Raw genomic sequence first — 20159 nt, 5'->3', positions numbered from 1 at the left:
TGCTCATTACGTGGATTTTTGTCTTGTAATGTGATCTAGTTCAGGTATGTTAATACATTATTCATTTTGGCATAAAGTTTTGGGGACAACTGGGCCAGTAGTATTTTGCCTGATCTGGTCCATCGACTACTCATCAGCGTAGAAAGGAACACTTCAGAGGCACCTGCGTGGCTCAGTCAGTTGGACGTCTTACTTCGGCTCAGGTCATGATCCTGTGGTTCATGGGTTCGAGCCCCACATCAGCCTCCATGCTGACAGCTCAGAGGCCAGAGCCTGCCTCAGATTCTGTGTCTCCGTCTCTCTCTGCCCCTCCCCCACTCATGCTGTGTGTCTCTCTCTCTTTCAAAAATAAACACTTAAAACAAAAATTTAAAAAAAAGAACACTTCACTGTCTTTATGAAGGAAGCTTCCTGATGGCAGCCAAGCCACTGCTGGCAGAGTGTTTTCTGGACTGTAATAAGAGGAGCAAGAGTGAGTTGGGCCTGAGAGCAGACCCAGAGTTTCTCTCTCAGTCTCTCTCTCTCTCTCTCTTTAAAGTTTTATTTATTTTTGGGAAAGCACAAGCAGAAGAGGGGCAGAAAGAAGGAGACAGGGGATCTGAAGCAAACTCTGCACTGATAGGCTGACAGCAGCGAGCCTGACGTCAGGCTCAAACTCATAAACCACGAGACCATGACCTGAGCCAAAGTTGGATGTTCAGCCAGCTGAGCCACCCAGGTGCCCCAGACGCAAAGGTTCTTCCCAGGGGACCGTCATCAGCATACAATCAGGGGTGGGCAGAAGGGCCTGACGGGGAGGAGATTGGGAGGCCAGGGTCAGGCCGCAGGTGTGAGAGGCACCATGTAAACATTTCTTCTCAGATGGGCGGAAGCCTGTGGGTGGGGAGGGAGGGCTGGTGTCAATTCTAACCGAAGAAAGGCACCATTCTTCAAATGCCAGTACTCCGTACAGAGAGCTGCTGTTATTATCCTTTCGGGGAGCAGTGGAGTCCCTTAGTTCTCTTCTTAGGAATAGTAGACTTAAAATGTTGAATCACAATGAAGACTAGAAAACCAAATTCAGAATATTATTCTAAAGTATTTATTACTGTACTTCAGCTCTAAGCCACCACTAATAGAAGTTGTATATCATCACTAAAAAAAAAATGTTGCTAAATAAACTGATATGCATCCGTCCTGAATGTGTCCTGATTTCAGCAATGTTAACATTTGAAAAATAGGAAGTAAGATCGTTTTTTAAAGGCTTGTCTACATTGTTGAGTAAGCACTTTCAAATACTTTAAAGTACTTAAAACCTTCACCTTGACTGATATTTATAGCCTAGGAAATTTAAGCAGGCTTGTAACATTCAAATCTACTGTCATTTACTAAGGCAGCAGCAAAATCCTTTATTTAAGGAATTAGCATCCTTATTAGCTACCATAAGAAAAGGTCCATTTTGTGTAAAGAAATACTCATTGTGAATATCTACTTTGACTTTTTAGCCACGTTTCATGCATACTTGTGTGTGTGTTTCCATGCCCTGACCAGTTTTTTACTTTAGCTAGTGTTTATGTGGAACTTTAAATCTATCTTACTGAGCGTTTACTATATATATTGTTTGAGAACATACCAAGTTTGAGTTATAAAATGTGGGTTGGGGCGCCTAGATGGCTCAGTCGGTTGAGCGTCTGACTCTTGACTTTAACTCAGGTCATAATCTCACATCCAGCTCTGTGCTGACCATTTGGAGGTTGCTTGGGGCTCTCTCTTCCTCTCTGCCCCTTCCACGTGTGCGTACACACTCTCTCTCTGTCTCTCTCTCAAAATAATTTTTTAAAAAAACTGAAAATGTGGGTTATTTCACCTAGGTAAATTGATATGTGGGAGTCAGAATTCCAAGAAAAGCTGAGGGATGGGGAGAAATCCACTGATGTGTAAATATTTGGAAGACCATTGTAAGCTTTTTTGGGGAACTGGGTCTCTTAAGTTAAAAATATTTTAACGTATTAAGCAATGATATTTTATGATGATGTGCATAATACATAGAAACATTGGTTTACTAATAAGTGCTAGCAATCTACCTAGCAATCTAGATTGTTTAATCGAGAAAGCCTAATGACTTTAATGTACTGATTTCATTGAGATTTGATGACGGGGCTTAGAGATTCAGTGGGTTCTCACTGATAATAATTTCTAAGGTGGAAAACCATAGAGTCAACATCAAGAGAAAGCTTTTTATTAATCTTGCAGTTATAAATTAGACAAAGCTGGACATTTTTAGTCCGCAAGCTAGCTTGTTGGCAAACAAAGGGACCGACTTTCTGAACCTCCTAAATAGTACTGTTCTTAATGTGTGTAGTGGCTTTCAGAGGCCAATTAAATCATCTAGAGTGATTCCTAATTGACCGCTTGCCTTACTTTTTTCATGTTCTATCATCCCGATTCCTTTTACCACCATCGCCATCTGACCCAGTGGGGCACGTGGGTGGTAGGTTAATGGTTGGGTCAGTTCTTCCAGCAGTTGAAATGAAGCCTTCAGGTCCTGTGTAAAGAAATCAGATTAGCTGCCAAATGTGGAATATGCTAGTCCCTGGCCAATTTTTGCAGAAAATCTTACCATTGCTTTTTTGTTTTTACAACAAATGGAGACGTAGCCATTTAGCAGTGTACATGTGATCCCCAGTTCAGGACTTGGGTGTCCCTTAGGAATGGACAATATCCAGAGATAGCCAGTCCCACAGAGTGGCAAGATGGTCCTTGGAAATCCCTGTCCCTCTCCTCTACCCTCTTCCTGGATGGATGGCCTCAGCTCTGTCCCTCTGTAGAGCCCTGGGTAGTTTGAAGCTGGATGCGCTTTTGAAATGTAATTTTGCCTTTACACCTTCAGGTATGAAACTCACCATCAGTATCTCTATGTCATCTTTTTCTCTAAAAGCAGCTAAATGACCAGCAGTGCCATAAACTAGAGTTGTCACAGTCCCTGATGCCTACAGAGTTTCAGAAGATTCACTGGAAGCAAGAGTGGCTCCCCACTGAGAAGTGATCAGGCCCTGTCACTCATCCTGTGCTCATCCCAGGCACAGCACTGTTTAAGTGGAGTGTTGGGGCACTTGAAAGTAATTTCATCCAGTGTGTATAGTTCAGTTCACAAACACTAATGTATTTGTGGTACAACTCCATCACTGTATATGACTCACCACCTGCCTTTTTATTTGTTAGCTTTGGACTTGCAACTTGCTCTTTTCACTAAATCTTGGAGATTGTTCCCTATTTGTACTGATAGCTCTACTTCATCTGTCTTAATGGTGGCATAGTATTCCTTTGTATGGAAAGTATTCAGCAAGGATGTATATACTTAGTCCCTTATTAATAGATGTTTGGTTGTTTTCAGTCTTTTGCTACGGTAAATAATTCTGCAGAAAATATTGATGAATATACATCTTTGTGTTCAGATGCAGGTGTATGTTACAAGATAACTTCCTTACATGGAATTGCTGAGTCAAAAACTGGCTTCAGTTTTGATAAATATTGCAAAATTGCCCTCTGGAGTGGTTAATGGCTTTACACATCCACTATCCTACATCATAAGAGTTCATGTCTCTTCAAGCCCTTGTCAGCAGATGAATTACCAAACTTTTGGATGTTTCCCAAGCTAGAACTCATTTTTGAAGTTACCCTGTTCGTATTTCAGTGACTAAACTGCCGCAGACAGAAGCATTTGGAAAGTCGTTAGTATGTTTAATTACTGAGATCTGTTCTGATTTGATTGATCTGTTTATTTGTTTTTATACAGGTAGTTATGCTTGTACTAGCTTGGAAATTGGATGCACAAAACATGGGTTATTTTACTCTACAGGAGTGGTTAAAAGGAATGACTTCTCTACAGTAAGTCCTGGGGCCGCCCTGGTGGGGAGACGAGGGTGACATCCTTGCACTCCGCAGCTGGCGGCCTCCTCCCTGGCAGGTCACGAGCCTGGGTCGGGTGACTGGAGGACGGCACACATCAACTGTGGCCATAGGTATAAAGACCAAATCCCATTTTTATGGTGAAGAGAAGATATTCACGAATGTTAGCAGTTATAATTTTTGTATAATGTGTATTGTTTATTCTAGTATTCTTTTAGAACAGGGCTGCCCAATCGAAAATAGACCAGCCTCTTCTCATAGATGTGAGCCACATGTGTAATTTTAAATTTTCTAACATTCACATAAAAAAAAAGTTAAAAGAATCAGGTAAAATTAATTTTAATATATTTTATTCAACTCCAGATAGCCAGAATATTATCATTCCAACCTATAATCAGTATTTTTAAAATTTACGAGCTGTTGTACATTCTTTTTTTCATATTAAGTCTTCAAAATCTGGTGTATATTTTATATTTATGATCCCTCTCAATTTGCATGAACTGCATTTCAAGTGCCTGATGGCCATGTGTGTCTGGTGACTATCCTGTTAGCACAGACTTTGAGCTTATAAAGCAAAGGCGTATTAGCATCTGGTTTACAGTTAGGGAGAAAAAGTTGACTAAAGTTTAACTTATAAATGAAGATATTTGGTATCTTATATATTCTGATTTTAGCTTTGGGCAAAATTAGAACTTCATTACTCCAGTGGTTAAAAAAAAAGTAATAAAGATTCTATTTGTGTTACCCAGAATAAGGAAAAAAACAGTGGTTTTATGTGTTCTGTGTGTGTGTGTGTGTGTGTGTACACACACAGTGAGTTTCATTCAGGTAAACAGTTGTTAGTCTGTATTCTCCATTGAAGGATACATACAGTTGAGATGGTGAGTGAATATTTCAGTGGTACCTGAAGGTGAAGTGCAGATAATTAACAAAGTAACTTTGACCTAGGGAATGACTTTTATTTTTTTTCACTTTAACCGGGAATAATAGACTTTGACATTTACTGGATTGAAATTGGACTGGAAATGGCTTTATGGTTTTATTTAAATAATTTTGGAGTTTGCCAAAATTGTTATCCATTTGTTATTGATAATAATGCTTTATTTGCACCACGCTTTAGTAATTTATAAGCCTTCTCGCTGGTCTTCCATTTGAGCCTCATAGCTGCCTTGTGAGGAGGACAGATCAGGCTTTATCCTGCACATTTTACAAATGAGGAAACTGAGGCTTAGAAGGGATACATGATGTGTTAAAGTTAGTGGCAGAAAGGGGAAGAAAACCCAAGACTTCTGATTCTTCTTTTTTTAAAGTTCTTTAAAAAATGTTTATCTTGAGAGAGAGAGCGCACAAGTGAACCGGGGAAGAGTTAGAGAGAGAGGGAGAGAGCGAGAATCCCAAGCAGGCTCCACATTCAGTGCAGAGCCCGATGTTGGGGCTTGATCTTAACCAGAGGTCATGACCTGAGCCAAGTCAAAGAGTTGGATGCTTAAGTGACTGAGCCTCCCAGGCACCCCAAGACTTCTGCTTAAGTCCCATTTTTCCTTTAACAACTATAATCTGATGGCAGATGAGTTGTAGGTAAAAGCCAAGTTACCCTTTTATAAATACACTTTCCTGTCAGCACGTCCTAGAATTTTAGGGTTAAGTCCTCTGAAATCGTTTTAAAAATTGTTTGTCATTTTGGGAACATCTTCTTAACAATTTTAAGTCTACTGAGTTTCACTCTTTTCCCCCCTGCCTTTCTTTACTGCCTTCTGAATACAGCACATAATGGCTGCTCTTTTTTAAGGGGGTCCGTGTAATGGTGACTGCATGGCCATGTCAAGATTTCCTTTCAAGCCTTGAGAGGCAGCACCATGAATATTTTTCAGGCACATTTTCATTCGTCTTAAGAGACTGTAATACCCACTTTTATGTAATTCTAGATTATTTTTTACATTTGCCTTTACAAAAGAACATGACACAGTGCCAGGCCTTTCCCATGTGTGATGGCGGCCACACCACGTGGGAAGGCTGTAGTTTCCTGGAAGAGGTCTGTGTAGGCTCAGGGAGAGCAGAGCAGGATTGCAGGGGCCCCATGGGTTCTTCGTTGGGAGCTCTGCTTGCCACTCAGTGTAACACATGTGGGGGCACACGGGTCCCTCTAGGATGCTGCCACTTGGTCCTTGCATTTCAAGGTGAAGTGATAAGCTGGGTTCAATCTAAGGGCATTGAGGAGTCTGCTTTCTTTTTGTGTGGCATGCAACTCTGAGATTGGTTTCCTCATCAGTGAGGAAGAGATCATTATTCAGAGGTTCTGTATAGTTGAGAATAGTCCAATTTCAGATTTTAAGAACCTCCACTCCCTGTCCCTTAGCCCCCCTCGATTCATTTGTTTAGCAAGTATTTGGATGGCAGTGATGTGCCAAGTGCAGTGCTCTACATCCTGGGGAGACAACATCCATGAGCGAGGCAGTCTGTTTGGGGCAGGGGCTCAGAAGCAAAGTTCAAGCAAAAGATCCAAAAATGATAAGGTCAATTCTCTTTATGTTTCTTGAATTGATTAAATAAGTACTGTATTTATTTATTTTTTATCATTTATTATTGAGAAACAGAGACAGAGCATAAACAGGGGAGAGGCAGAGAGAAGGGGAGACACAAAATCCGAAGCAGGTGCCAGGCTCTCAGGCTGGGGCTCGACGCGGGGCTCAAACCCACAAACTGCGAGATCATGACCTGAGCTGAAGTCGGACGCTTAACCGACTGAGCCACCCAGGCGCCCCAGTACTGTATTTGTAAGGTATCCACACCCAGTAAATAAGAATACTCAGAGGCTAATATGCTCTAAAGTTTCATAGAAAGTAGTCTGTCTTCTGAATTACCTACTTTGTCTTCTAGTTTGGATTTTTTTCTTTTTTTTTTTTTTTTGCTCTCTTTTGGTTTTATTAAACCCGTCCAGTGAAGTGTTTTGAGCTCAACCTGGAATTAAAGTATATGTGACAGTACCTGTATTTGTAATATATTAATATATTTGATTCAAACGCTAAGTGTGAAAAGCTGGTTACTGTACAGCGGGAGTGGAGACTATGTTTTGCTACTTCCTGAGTGTCTCTGGCAGCGCCTCTAACACCAGGAAGGGGAAGCGATGCTCTGTGGCCCTACCTGGACTCTCAGAACTCGGCCTCCTGGACGCCGGGGAGAGGAGCTGTGTGCACGGCCACATCAAGGGGTGGGCGATGTGCATCTCAAGTTCTGTAACTCATTCTCAGTCAGCAGAGGGCACAGCTCGTTTCAGTGGACTCTGTTTTATCCCCTTGTTCCAACACGTGCGTTTCAGGTTACTTCTGATAAATTAAACTTATAGAGCTATTTAAAAACGCTAAACAGAAGCGTGTTAGAGTTGTAGCTAAATTTGCAAAGCACTGAGGATGGGCTGAAAAATACCTTTGGCTAAGGGAAGGAGTGAAGGCCTTTCCCCGGGGGAGTGGAGAACTCCTTTCGGTTTTAACCTTTGAGGCATATTGTCCTGATTTCTGGTGCTTCTGAATCTGTTACAGGAGCAAAAGTCACGGAAGAATTGACCCCACAGATTGGGCATGTTTTGTTTTGGAAAACGGTGCTCCTGAGCCATGTGGCACTATGTCCCTCTGAGGCGAATTCAAACTTTCTTATGGGTGACACACCGGAAAGCAGGGGGAGTGGGCTGAAGATGGTGGCTGCTTCCTGAAGGCTCAGGCTGCTTTGCTTCAACTCCCACCGCAGTCTCTTCACAGGCCCTGTTAGAAGGGAAGCCCTCTGCCCTCGATCTCACTGAGTGGCCACTAGATGGCAACCTATAGTTCAGACAGGTGACTCGGTGGCCTGTTCCCTGCTGGGGGTCACTTCAGGGGCTCTGTGGGGCAGGGCCCCTTATTAACGGCAATAGCTCTCACCTGCATAACTGTCTTTAATACATGAAGTGAAAATTTCACTGGGCCTTTTATGCTTTACACTCCACATAGGATCTCTGAGCATCTTAAGACAAATGAAAACCTCTTTCAGAGGACATCTTTTGCCAGGGTGGCTCCTAGACTCCCAGCCATGCTACTGAACTTCACATTTTGCCTTGCAGTTCTACCCAAAGACTCATGGCTACTTTGTTTTCTTTTAGCTGTGTAGCAGTTGTCTAAATGAGCGGTTCTGCCCTTGAATCTGCTGAAATTGACATCCATTCTTCTTCCTCTCATTGGACAGGACTCAACTAAACCAACTGCCAAAAGATGCCAATTTCCTGTGGCTTTGGTCCTTAACCTTCCTTTCTAGTGAAGAGCAGAGACTTGGCCTTACTTATTTTGGCCTTCCCCCATATTTTTAATGAAGTATTATTAGTTATTTATGTCTACAGTACAGAGTCAAACCATACAGTAGAGTCCCCAGTGCAGAGTAGGCCGTGCTTCCTTCCTGCCTCCTAGACTTCAACTTCCTGCTTTCTTGTGTGCCCTGTTGGCTTCTACCCCCTCATTTGGGGGTTGGCACTAGATCTCTACCTAGGCTACCAGCATCTTTTGTTTCTTCCCCAATCTCTCTCCACAGAAACCCAGAGTGAATTTTTAAGATGCAAGCCTGGTTGTGGTTTCTCCCGTGGTAGGAGGTGGCTTGCATTGTTTCTGGGATTCAATTTTAATAAAACAAAAACAGTGTGGACCACAAAACCCTTTATGGCCTGGCCTCGCCTCCCTTTCAGCCTTATCTTGGAACCACTTCCCCACTTAACTCTAGTCTGTTCCATCACTATGGGTTTCTTTAGTCTTTGAACTTGTCATGCTCCCTTCTGCCACTGGGCCTTTGCACATGCCTTTCCTTTTATCTGGAAAACCCTCCCCCAGAAATGTCTAGTTTCTGCTTTCAGCTATCAGCTAACATATTAGTCCCTTAAGGAAGCCTTTTCTGACTTCTAAAATGGTCTAATTGTTCTCTTTTTTAGTTTTCAAACATCAGGAAGAAATAAAGGACATTCTAAATTGTTGTAGATTCATAGAAGTGAAACATTTACTGTAATTTTTGACTTTAAGGTATTTTATTATCTCGGTAGATTATGGGGGACTGTTTTGTAGTTAGCTACAAAAAAGAAACCTTCACAAATTTATTGCCAAAAATAGATCAGTGTGCTCTAGTATGAACTCTATTTTAAAATGTTTATAAAGCATATAAACTACTTAACATTGCTAATACTTTTAATGCGTATTACTTATACTTAGTAGTAGGAGAAAGCTCTGCAGAGGCATACAGGGAAGCACATCCAGTATTGAAATGCTCTGATTTTGCTGATGGAAATGGGTGACTCTTGGTTCTCATTTTTAAGGGCTACATATTAGGAACAGAAAATTAGTTTGTAAAATTAGTCAATCAGTCTGCTTCCTTAGGAAAAATAAACAGTGTGTCCCCTTATCTGTAAAAATAGGTTTTCATCACCAAAGCTCCCTGGAGATATAGCTGATTTCAAGTTGAGGGTAGAGAAAGTACAAGGTGAGCTGGAATGTCTTGTGCCAGAAACAAGGACGTGCTCAGAGACCGATGGGACATGTCAGAGGGACTCTGGCACCAGCTTGAATGGGCCACTGCCCAAATGAGGACAATTTGTGCACCAAAAAGAATAAAGGCAGTGAAAGATTAGAACACTGAATAAAAAGCAAAAAATCCTTAGGTCCAAAAAATAAGAAAGGTGGTGAGTAGAACTCTTCTTTATAGAATAACTTCAGGCAGTAAGGGTGAGAGAGTCAGAAAAATCACCGTTTTGCATCTTCAAATGTAAAGCCAACTTAGATGGTATCACCAGTGGAGGCTAAAACCACCATATGGAAGGTTCAGGAACAGGATTCACAGTCTCAAGATATCATCCCATAGATTACCTGCTGTTCCAGAGGAGGGAAAGTATCTGTGTGTGGAGAGAGTGTGTGGGATGTTATCTGAATTGAATGAATCCATTTACTGTGACTCCTAATGGGACAGACTGACACGATGAGTCCTCTCATGGGGAGCACTGAGAAGGGCCTTACGAGCAGTATTGTCATGAGTATTCAGCTTAAGTATAACCATAGGAAAATTACCTGACAAATTGAGATTCTACGGAACAACTCTTTTCAAAAATGGCATTGTCAAGAAAAGAAAAGTGAGACACCCTTCTAGAGACTAAGGAGATACGACAACTAAAAGCATTGCATGAGCCTTGATTGGATCCCAGATCAAGAAAAAGCATCTGTGAGAAAATTGAGGGAACATTGGGAAACTTTATGTATGGGTTGTATATTCTCTAAGAAAGTCTCCATTGATAGAATATTAAGAGTGATGATGGTATTTAAGTGTTTTGGAGTGAAGTGTCATTATGTTAGTAAGTTACTTTCAGCTGGTACAGAAAAAGTGCACGTATGTGAGAGCACAAATGTGACAATGTGTGTTATGAGTGGAGGGGATGGATATATGGGTGCTTGTTCACTAGTCTTTCCACTTTTCTGTACATTTGAAATTTTTAAAAATCAAAAATGTAGGGAAAAACAGATCGTCCTGAATGTGTTTTTATTGTCTTTTCGTATTCTGTTTCATATTATTGCCCCAGTTAAGAAAAAAGCTCAGGTTGTAATTTGCCTTTATTCTGTTTTTCTAGATGTGATACAACAGAAAAACTCAGAAATACTTTGGATTACTTAAGATCATTATTAAATGATTCTACAAACTTTAAACTTATTTACAGATATGCGTTTGACTTTGCACGGGTGAGTTCTCTGGAGCCTATCCAGATGTTTGCCTCTCCTCCCTCCCTCCCCTTTTTTTTTTTTTTAATTGCCTTTTGAGGTTTGTTTTTACATGCTGCAAGCAAAGAAGTTGAGTAAGTTACTCCCAGGATGCTAGTTAGGATTTCTTTCTACGTGTATGCTTTCTACACTAACACTGATTCTGGGCAAAGATGTATGTAGTTTGTTAGCAAAGAGCTGTGGTACCAGACCTTGAATAGTTCTTGCGATGGGCTTGGAAGTAATTTATAAACGGGCATGTAATAGACGCTTTTCTAAATGTCTTTTAGGTAGGCTTGGAAAAGCTTCACCCATTGAGTTATTGGAGCAAACTACGGATCTGATGCAGTTTCACTTCCTGTATTGTATTTGGAAATCATTTGAATTTCAAACCTAAGCTAATTGCAGTGAACGTTATTCAAACCTGATTTCCAGCTGTCATTTTGAAAAGTGGGCCTCTTGGTGGTCACAAAGCGAGGCCGGTCTGAGTGTGGACAGCAGTGCTACTGGAGCAAAATGAAGGCTCCGTGTTTCAGCCTCGTCACCATAGGCAGTGGATGCTGAGGCGCCAGTGTTGTCAGGCATCGTGTGCATTCACGCGCAGTCCATAGCCCATACAGCTAGTTTCGCCTTATTCCAGAACGATGTTGTGTCTTCAGTTAGGTTTGTGTGTTTGCTGGATTCAGGTGATGGGGGTTTGTTGACTGATTGTGTTTTAAAGCAGGCAGTTCAATGACCGATAACTCTTTTTTTTTTTTTCCCTTACCACCATGTTGATCTTCTTGACTTTTTACATGCTTTGCTCTGCTGGTTCCGCACCAGAGGCTTACCTGATGGTGGACTCTGGTGTGCCTGTGATAGCACAGTTCTCTGTGGTGTCCTCATTTGTGAATGTTTGCGTTTTCATAACCTGCACATAAAATCCCAACCCATGACAGTTTGTAAATGTTAAAAATGATATGGTGAAAATCACATACAGTGTTCTACTAAATGGCATTGGTGTAATTGTATGCAGAAGTTATTTGCAAGATGCTTTTAGGAAACATAGTTGGTAGGATTAAATATTTCATCCCAGGAGATTGTTTTCCTCCCAAAGTCAGCTGTTTCTTACTCTGTGGGTGAAGGTTGTTTAGAAGCATTCTGTTCTCATCAAAGGGAGCCCTGTTTTCTAGCTTTTCTGTTTGGGGGTCAGAGTTTCCCACATACCTGCTGTCTCCTCACCCCCGGCTCCCTCAGCCCTCTGGGCCCTGGTCCGTCAGCGCAGCCTGTCCCCTGAGGACTCCTTTGCTTGCCTCTTCCGTGGCGCTTCCGCCACAGCCTTGCCGATGGAGGCCCTTGGTCCTCCTTGCCGGCACTGCTACGGTCCCCTTATTTCCAGTTCTGTCACTTCTCACGCAGCATCACCCAGTAGCAGGGTGCCACTCCTCTACCTTTGGCCCCAGGGTCACCAGGCCCCCTTCCGGCTCACGGAATCCTTCAGTCCCCGTTGCCTCGATGCTTCCCCACGTTTCCCCTGCAGCGGCTCTGCAGCCTGAGCGACAGGCAGGGGCGGTTTGGTCTGCTTCACGGAGGAGGAGAGTGGGCCTCGGAGAAGCGGAGACATTGCACCGTGGTCACGCTGTCCGGCTACAGTAGACCCAGGGCCCAAGTGCAGTGTGTCGGTCACTCCTGGCTTCCTTCCTCCCACGGCGCCTGTATTGTGGGGAAGTCCAGTCCGCAGTTGGTTGATCCTGCCGCCCGCCTTTTCGGCCTCTCTGCTTTCTGCCCTTCTCTCTTCCCGGCCTCTGCCTAAGCCCTGTTGGGGCCCTGCCAGCTCTCTCCCACCTCAGGCTCCCAGACCCAGCCCCCCAGATCCTCCTGCCCTGGGGGTCGTGCGCCTTCTGTGCGGAGCCATGGAGCCTGGGTCCAGCAGGCCTTCGTCTTCTCTGGCGGAGCAAGGGGCCTGGCTTCTCTTCCCTTGCATCCCCAGTACCAGCCAACAGAGAGCTCTTTGCTTTTAGTGAGCATTACCAGGAATTAATCAGCCATTTTATGTAAGATGAATAACTGCCACTCATATTTAATCATTGCCAAATAGATTCAGTTTGGCTAAAATATACTCTAAGATGGATTAAAAAAAATTTTTTTAATGTTTATTTTTGAAAGAGAACTAGCGTGAGTGGGGGAGGGGCAGACACACACACACACACAGAGAATTGAATGCGAAGCAGACACCAGGCTCTGAGCTGTCAGCACAGAGCCCTATGTGGGGCTCAGACCCACAAATGGTGAGATCATGACCTGAGCCAAAGTCAGCTGCTTAACTGAGCCACCCAGATACACCTAAGATGGATTTTTTATTGAATCCTTTGATTCGATTTGGTTTATTTAGCTGTATCCCACAGCTTTATTTGAATTCAAATAAAAATATTTTCCATTTTTCCCTTGTGATTTCTTCTTTGACCCGGTAGTTATTTACAAGTGCGTTGTTGGTGTTATTTTCCAAGTGTTGAGGACTTCCCACATAATCCTCCTGTTACTGATACCTAGTTTAATCTGTTGTGGTCAGAGAAGGTGCCCTGTGTAATTTTAGTTCACTTAGAGGTATGGGGACTTCATCTGTGGTCCAGAATGATCTCTTGTGAGTAATGTTTTATGTGTAAAACACATAAAAAGAATGAACATTCTGCTGTTCAGGGAAGTATTTTATAAATGTTAATTCGGTCACATTGGTTGATAGTGTTGTTCAGGGCCTCCATGTCCTTCTGGTGTCTGCCTGCTGGGTGCTGTCTGTGACTGAAAGGAGAATCTGGAACTCTCCAGCTCTGTACCGCCTATCATGGATTCCGAAGCACAGATACTAGGTTTAGATATACTTCATTGTGTTCTGTGCTCTTAAAGAATTGACCCGTTAGCATCATGAAATGTCTCTTTATCTCTGGAAACAAATTATCTTCCTTGTTCTGAAGTTTACTCTGTGTGATACGAATATAGCCATTCCTGCTTTATTTGATGAAAGTCTGCGTAATATGGCTCTTTCCATCCTTGTCTTGCGTCTTTATATTAAAGTGGGTTTCTTCTAGGTAGGATATAGTTTCTTACACATACACAGCGTGACAGTACCTGTCGTAACTGAGATGCTTACACCATGTGCGTGTAATGTATTCATTGGTCTGGTTAAATTTACATCCCCTGTAGTATTTTTCTTCCTGTTTGTCTCATCTGTTTTGTTTCTTTTTCCTTTTTATCATGACCTCCTTGGATTTTTTTCTAATGCTTCCATTTTAATCATTTTATTCCACTGTTGCCTTAATAGCTGCATCTCTGTTTCATTTTTCTTGTGGTTGTTCTAGGCTTTATGTACACATCTTTAAGTTTTCATAGTCTACAAATAATATTCTACTACTCTATGTATAACGCAAGAGCTTTTACAACAGTAGACTTCCATTTTGCCCTCTCATACTTTCTGCTGCTGTTGTCATACATTTTACTTATAGATAAGCTATAAATCTCACCATATGTTTTCGTAGTCTATCCAGACTATTATAACAAGATACCAGAGACGAAGTAGCGGAAATCTGTTTCTGTAGAAAGGACGCTGGGAGATCCAGGATCAAGTTGCCAGCAAGATTAGGTATCTGGTGATTGCCTGAAGCCAGATCCTGGAACGGCTGTCTTTTTGCTGTAACCTCACATGGCACAAAGGAAGAGGGAGCTTTCTGGGGTCTCCTTTTAGAAGCACACTAATCTCCAGCCTCATGACCACTTCCCAAAGGCCACACCTTCTAGTACCCATCACCCTGAGGGTTAGGATTTCAACATGTGAATTCTGGGGGAGTCACAGACAATTCAGACCATAGCATATAGTGTTATCACTTTTGCTTTCAATAAGCAAATATGTCTTTTCATATACCACCTTTGTGCTCTTTATTTCTTCTGGGTCAATTCAGATTTCTTCCTGGTATCCCTTTCCTTATCCCTAAGAAATTCCCTTTAACATTTTTCATAGCACAGCTTTTCTGGTAATGAGTTCTCTAAGCTTTTAATTTGCCTTCAATTTAGAAAGTGCTTCTCTGGATAAAATACTATAGATTGACTAATATTCTTTCAGTATTTTAACGATCTCTCTCCCTTGGTGTCTTGTATAATTTCTGATGATAAGTCTGATGTTCAATTTTCCTTTGAACCTAGTGTCTTGTTTTCTGACTGCTTTTATTCTCTTTTCGCTGCTTTTCAGCAAGTTGCGAATGATATGCCTTGGCATAATGTTCCTTATATTTATTCTGGTTAGGGTTTATTTAGTTTTTTGAGTCTGTGGACTTGTAGTTTGTATTAAATTGGGAACTTTGTGTCCACTGTTATTTCTTCCATATTTTTTTCTCCTCTGTCCTCTTTCTGGGACTATAGTTACACCTATGTTAGATGCTTGGTAGCGTCCCTACCACAAGCCAGTGATGCCGTGTTCAGGTTTTTGGGTCTTCTCTCGTCTCCTTTGTAGTATTCCTTGCTACATCTGCTAATAGTAACCTTTTCTTCTGCAGTGTCTAGTTCTGCTGTTAATCCTAGCTAGTATATTTTTAATTTTAAGTAGTGTATTTTTTTCATCTCTACAAGTTCCTTTTGAGTCTTTTTTATATGTTTCTCTCCTCATTATGTGATAATATCTCCTACCTCTTGAACATCTAGAACATGTTTATAACAGTTGTTTTAACAGCTTTATCTTCTGGTACCATCATCATGTCTGTCATTTTTCGATTTCTTTCTATTGCTTCATTTTTATTTTGGGTATGTGTTGTATTTCACAAGTCCTTTATGTTCCTGGTAGTTTTTATTTCTTTGTTTTTTGATTCGTTGCTGGCTATTGTGACTTCTCTTGTTGGTTTCTGGGTTTTCTAGTATTCCTTTAAATAAGGCTTGATCTACAACTTTTCCTGGTGTATAATTATAGTTACTTGGTGATTGTTGTCAGTCTAGGGAAGATTCAGCCCCACTGGTAAGACTCTTTTGAGGATTCCACCCAAGGCCATGTGTGTTAGGTCTTTTCACTGTAGCTGGTAGGAATGCAGGGGCTTCCTAACCCTGTGGGGACCCTGCTTGCTTCTTTGCAGTGTGATTCCTTCCCACAACGCCAGCAGTTTCCTCTTACACAGACACAGAGAAGTCATTGGCCAGCCACTAGGGAGACGCTTTGTAAATCTCTAGATCTCTCTCTGTGTGGGTCCCACCTTGTTGATATTTTGTCCTACAGATTATAGCCACCTTTGTGTCCTTGAACTCTTGTCTTTTCCAACTCAGCAAGTCCACTGGGCTTGGTTTGGGGTCCCTTTCCTGTGTTCTGGCCCTGGAGGGGGATCCCACCAGTGAGCTGGGATCACCACAGGGCTCCCCTCCTGTCTTCTTTTTCTCTATGGTCATGGTCCATTGTCCCGTGTGTGAGAGCTGTCAATTCATATATTCAGTCCAATTTTCTGGGTGTTGGAAGTGAAAGGAGAAATCTCATTTCTCTAACTCCATCTTGGTTGGAAGCAGAACTCAAGCTCTTCTTTTTCCCCCCTCTAATGTTTACTTTTTTCCTACTAAAAAATGACTCCTGGAGATAATAACACATAATTAACATAGCAGTCCTTTAAAAAATCAAACTTTTAATAGAAATGAAACTTTCTGATAGTTTTAGCACATAAAATACTCCCTACTGTAAATAACAATGGCATATATTAAATATTTTCATTTACACTTTACCAGGAAATAAATTATAGGACAGTACCAGAAAATGATAAAGTGCGCTCTTTGACATCTCTCCACCAAGATTATAGTCCTGAGGATGTGATTGGTTCCCCCCCCTCACTTTCAGACCTCATAGCAAGTTAAAAATAGTGCTTGGCAGTCAAGTTGCAATACTTTTCTTCTAATTTTACTTTGACTTGGACTTATTTAGTCTTATGGATGCCATGGAATTGTGGAACTTTAGAGCTGAAAGAAGCCATGAGGGGCCACTTGGTCCAGTGTTGTAGTTACACGGATAAGGAGACGGAGCCAGAGAGGAGGGGGCAGCAGGGGGCACTGAGCTCTGACCCCGCGCACACGCCAGCATCCTAACAGAGCCACAGCGGCTTCCCTGGCTGGAACTGTCACCACCCTGTGGCATCTTGTTGGAGGAAGATGGTGGGACATACATTCAGGGGCTGAAATGGCCAGTTCTTCTATACCATTGGGATTTCATCTGAGTATTTTTATGTGGAAGGGTGTTTTCCCCAATGCAAATATTATCATATAAACAATTATCATTGTATGGATTCCTTTAAATAAAAGTTATTTTTTCTTGATTCCTTTTTTATTTTTTTTTAAGTTTATCTATTTTGACAGAGACAGTGTGAGCAGGGGAGGGACAGAGTCTAGAGAGGAAGAGAGAGAATCCCAAGCAGGGTCCAGGCTCTAAGCACAGAGCCCCATTTAAGGCTTACTCTCACGAACAGTGAGATCATGACCTGCTCCAAAAACAACTTGGACCCTTAACCAATTGAGCCACCTAGGCATCCCTTGATTCCTTTTTAATTTAATTTTATTTTATTTTGTTATTTAATGTTTACTTATTTTATTTTTGGGAGAGACAGAGTGGGAGTGGGGAAGGGGCAGAGAGAGAGGGAGACAGAGAATCTGAAGCAGGCTCCAGGCTCTGAACTATAAGCACAGAGCCCGACATGAGGCTCCAACTCACAAACTGTGAGGTCATGACCCGAGCCAAAGTCGGATGTTTAACCAACCGACTGAGCCACCCAGGTGCCCCCCATTCTTTTTTAAAAAAGGACCTAGTGAGAGTACAATTGGACAAGTGGAATGAGGTTAAAAAACTATAGTAACTTTTGTTGATCTGGAATAGTTATTAAATACCTGTTAAATTTGATTTTTCTCCATTCTCTGTGGCAGAGGCAGGTAGCGTGCTGAAGTTGTGGAGCGAGTGGACACCTCGGAGTTTTGAGGAGGACAGATGTTGGGCTGAGGGGGCACTGAGAGCAGCAGCATCTTAGCCCTGAGAAGAGCAGGTGTTCTCGGCCTTTCCCTGGCGGATGTTTGGACGTGGTGCAGAAAGGAGAGAGAAGGGACAGACTGAGTGAGGAGGCTGTGGGTGTGGGGAGCAGAGGGGATCGAGAAGCCACCTAGACCAACAGAGGTGGATCCACATGGGATGGGGAGGAGAGTGGAGGCAGCAGGAGCCCCCAGGTGGAGAGCAGGGAGGCCTTCCCCATGAGGCACAGGGGTGCAGGGAGCAGTGGGTGATTTTTCTGGGGGGAGTCCTTGCCCATGCACTCCTCAAACTGAAGCTTTAAGAAGTTGTAACAGAGGGTTCTGTGGAGGCAAAAGAGCCATGTGGGAGCCCCTCTTACTGAGAGGTGCTCTTGCCGTGCTTAGTGGGCGACAGGGTAGTCCCGGCAGCCTCAGGCCCCGGGCTTCTGTGACCACTCCTGAGGGAAGCTTTAAGGAGTCCCCATAGATCAAAGCTCCTGGGTTGTCTTCCTCTCCGTAAAATAGCAGCTGAGTCATATTTCCTTGCCCACTAGAAATGACAGGGCGTTACTCCTAGAATTTACTAGGGAAAGTTTTCCTAGGCCTTGTTCAGCCACCCCTTATCAGAGAATCCTGCCTGTCTCTAACTTACGTCTTTTGCGGTGGTTTGAGTTACTTCCCCTAATAACTTTCTCCTTAACCAGTGTGTCTGTCNCGCCACTGCCACTTCTCTCTCATGTTTTCATTGTGAATTAGGAAGAAAACAAAAGATTTTGTCCTGGGCGAGGACAAAAGTAGGAAGAGTATGTTGTCATCTAATCCCAGGTTGGTTACCCTGAAAATCTTGCCAATTTTATCTTTAAGATTACGCTGTGGGCAATGTGGGCACCGAGGTTTGCCCAGCAGTTATTTGTACAGCTAACTGGACTCTGTGCCTCTGAATGTTTCTGCCTCTCTCCTTGTTCTTCTCAGGGAAGCGATGCGGTACTCCATGAGGAGCTCAGACTTGGGCTCACACTCCCAGGTTCATGTCATTTAGGTGCCCCGTGCCTCAGTTTCCTTATTTATAAAGTGGCGATCGTAATAATGCCTGTCCCGACACACTTGTTGTATTTAAGTGAGTTTAAGGGACTTAGAACAATTCCTGGCACAGATTAAGTTCTCCGTAAAAGTTACCCGTAGAGTTGCAAATAGTTGGCTGCACTATTCTTCCCTGGCATTATTTAGCTTGTCTGCGAACCTCAAGTTTCAGATAATGACTTGTTTTCCAAGTGTGGTGCTTACAGTAATACAAGCTGTGCCGAATAAAATGACAAGGAAAGGCCATGCCTGTTGGCAGATTTTTTTTCTTTTGTTCTAAAGGAAGTGTGAGTAGTTTAGCTTAATTAAGTAATTGCCTTGCAGACATTGTTATCTGTGAGTGAATTGTTGGGTAAGTTCTAAGAGCATAATTATTTAGTTCATTTTTCCCAATGAGAGAGCGCTCTTGGTGTTTTTTGGACTTGGAGCTTGTTTTTAATTTGCATTAAAAAAAAAAAAAAACCGCTCCCACTCACAAAACTGATTCGCTCTATTTTCAACTGAATTACAGTAAGATTTGAGTCCTTTAGCGTTATTTGTACCTTAAGTTTGTTTACTTAGGTAGCTGTGTTGAGGAGGACTGCGTTTTCTCTTTATTCTTTATAGTCCTTGTGGCCACAGTGAGAATTGCAGGACCCGTGTCTTCTGTGTGCAGTTTAGGCCTTTGGATTTCACATCGCGATTTCCAACTTGGTTTTTGCCATCTGTGTTTGTGAACTGTGCTCATATGCATTCTTTCTTGACTTCACCTCGTTAGGCTCTCTCGAAAATTGTAGGGAATTTTTTTTAGGGTGTTTTTCTTCATCGTAATAAATCAAGATTCCCCTTTTCACATATAAGGCTTAAGCTGTGAACACTTTGTGAACACTGGAAATAGATCATCTACAACAGTCTGGGGCCTATTATACAACGTATCTGGATACAGCTGTGGAAGATGTTAGAAGATTCGTTTTTACAACACCATATTTATATTTACATATTTGTAGTTCCTTGCTTTCTTTCTGTTATTGTTTCTTACGCCATTTGAGCCATTTAAGGAAAAAATGCTTAATTTTCACATTTTACAAGAAGACCTATTCTGGAACAGTCTTTTTTTCAATAAAAAGTGCTTTTTTTCAATGTAGATGTTAGAACTTTAATCAGACCTTAGCCAAATTACTTTCTACGTTAGCTATTGTTAGACTTCAGTGGAGGAATGCATTTCTTCCGTATACAAAACATAACTTCCTCACATCTTCAGAGTACATTCCTTTGGTTTTACGGCTGCACCGCTAAGAGGCCTGATTCATCCGTAACTGCTTTTTAAAAATCTGCGTTTAAGGAGACTGCAAGGCAGAATCTAGTTGTGTATTGTAGGGAGTTAGTATATCTCTGGTATGTAGAACCTGTTCAGTTCCTATTAATATTTGAAAAATATAATCGTTCTTTGTTATCTTTTGTTTAATGAAAGCACATGAAATATAT

At 42.1% G+C, this 20159-nt stretch overlaps 1 protein-coding gene across 10 annotated transcripts in view; it reads left to right on the top strand.

Annotated features, from left to right (window-relative positions):
• The window catches only part of DCUN1D4 (defective in cullin neddylation 1 domain containing 4), an 83746-nt gene that overhangs the window by 55057 nt on the left and 8530 nt on the right, over positions 1-20159 (top strand). For all 10 annotated transcript variants that reach the window (XM_077757790.1, XM_077757789.1, XM_077757792.1 and 7 more), the window contains 2 exons: positions 3776-3867; positions 10508-10616. In XM_077757790.1, coding sequence (XP_077613916.1) covers positions 3776-3867; positions 10508-10616 — 201 coding nt within the window. The remainder of the gene's footprint in view (positions 1-3775; positions 3868-10507; positions 10617-20159) is intronic.

This window comes from Crocuta crocuta, unplaced genomic scaffold (assembly GCF_008692635.1).
Source record: "Crocuta crocuta isolate KB4526 unplaced genomic scaffold, BGI_CrCroc_1.0 scaffold282, whole genome shotgun sequence".
Taxonomy (NCBI): domain Eukaryota; kingdom Metazoa; phylum Chordata; class Mammalia; order Carnivora; family Hyaenidae; genus Crocuta; species Crocuta crocuta.
Note: the sequence above shows the minus strand (reverse complement) of the source record. Positions and strands in the feature narration are given on the sequence as shown.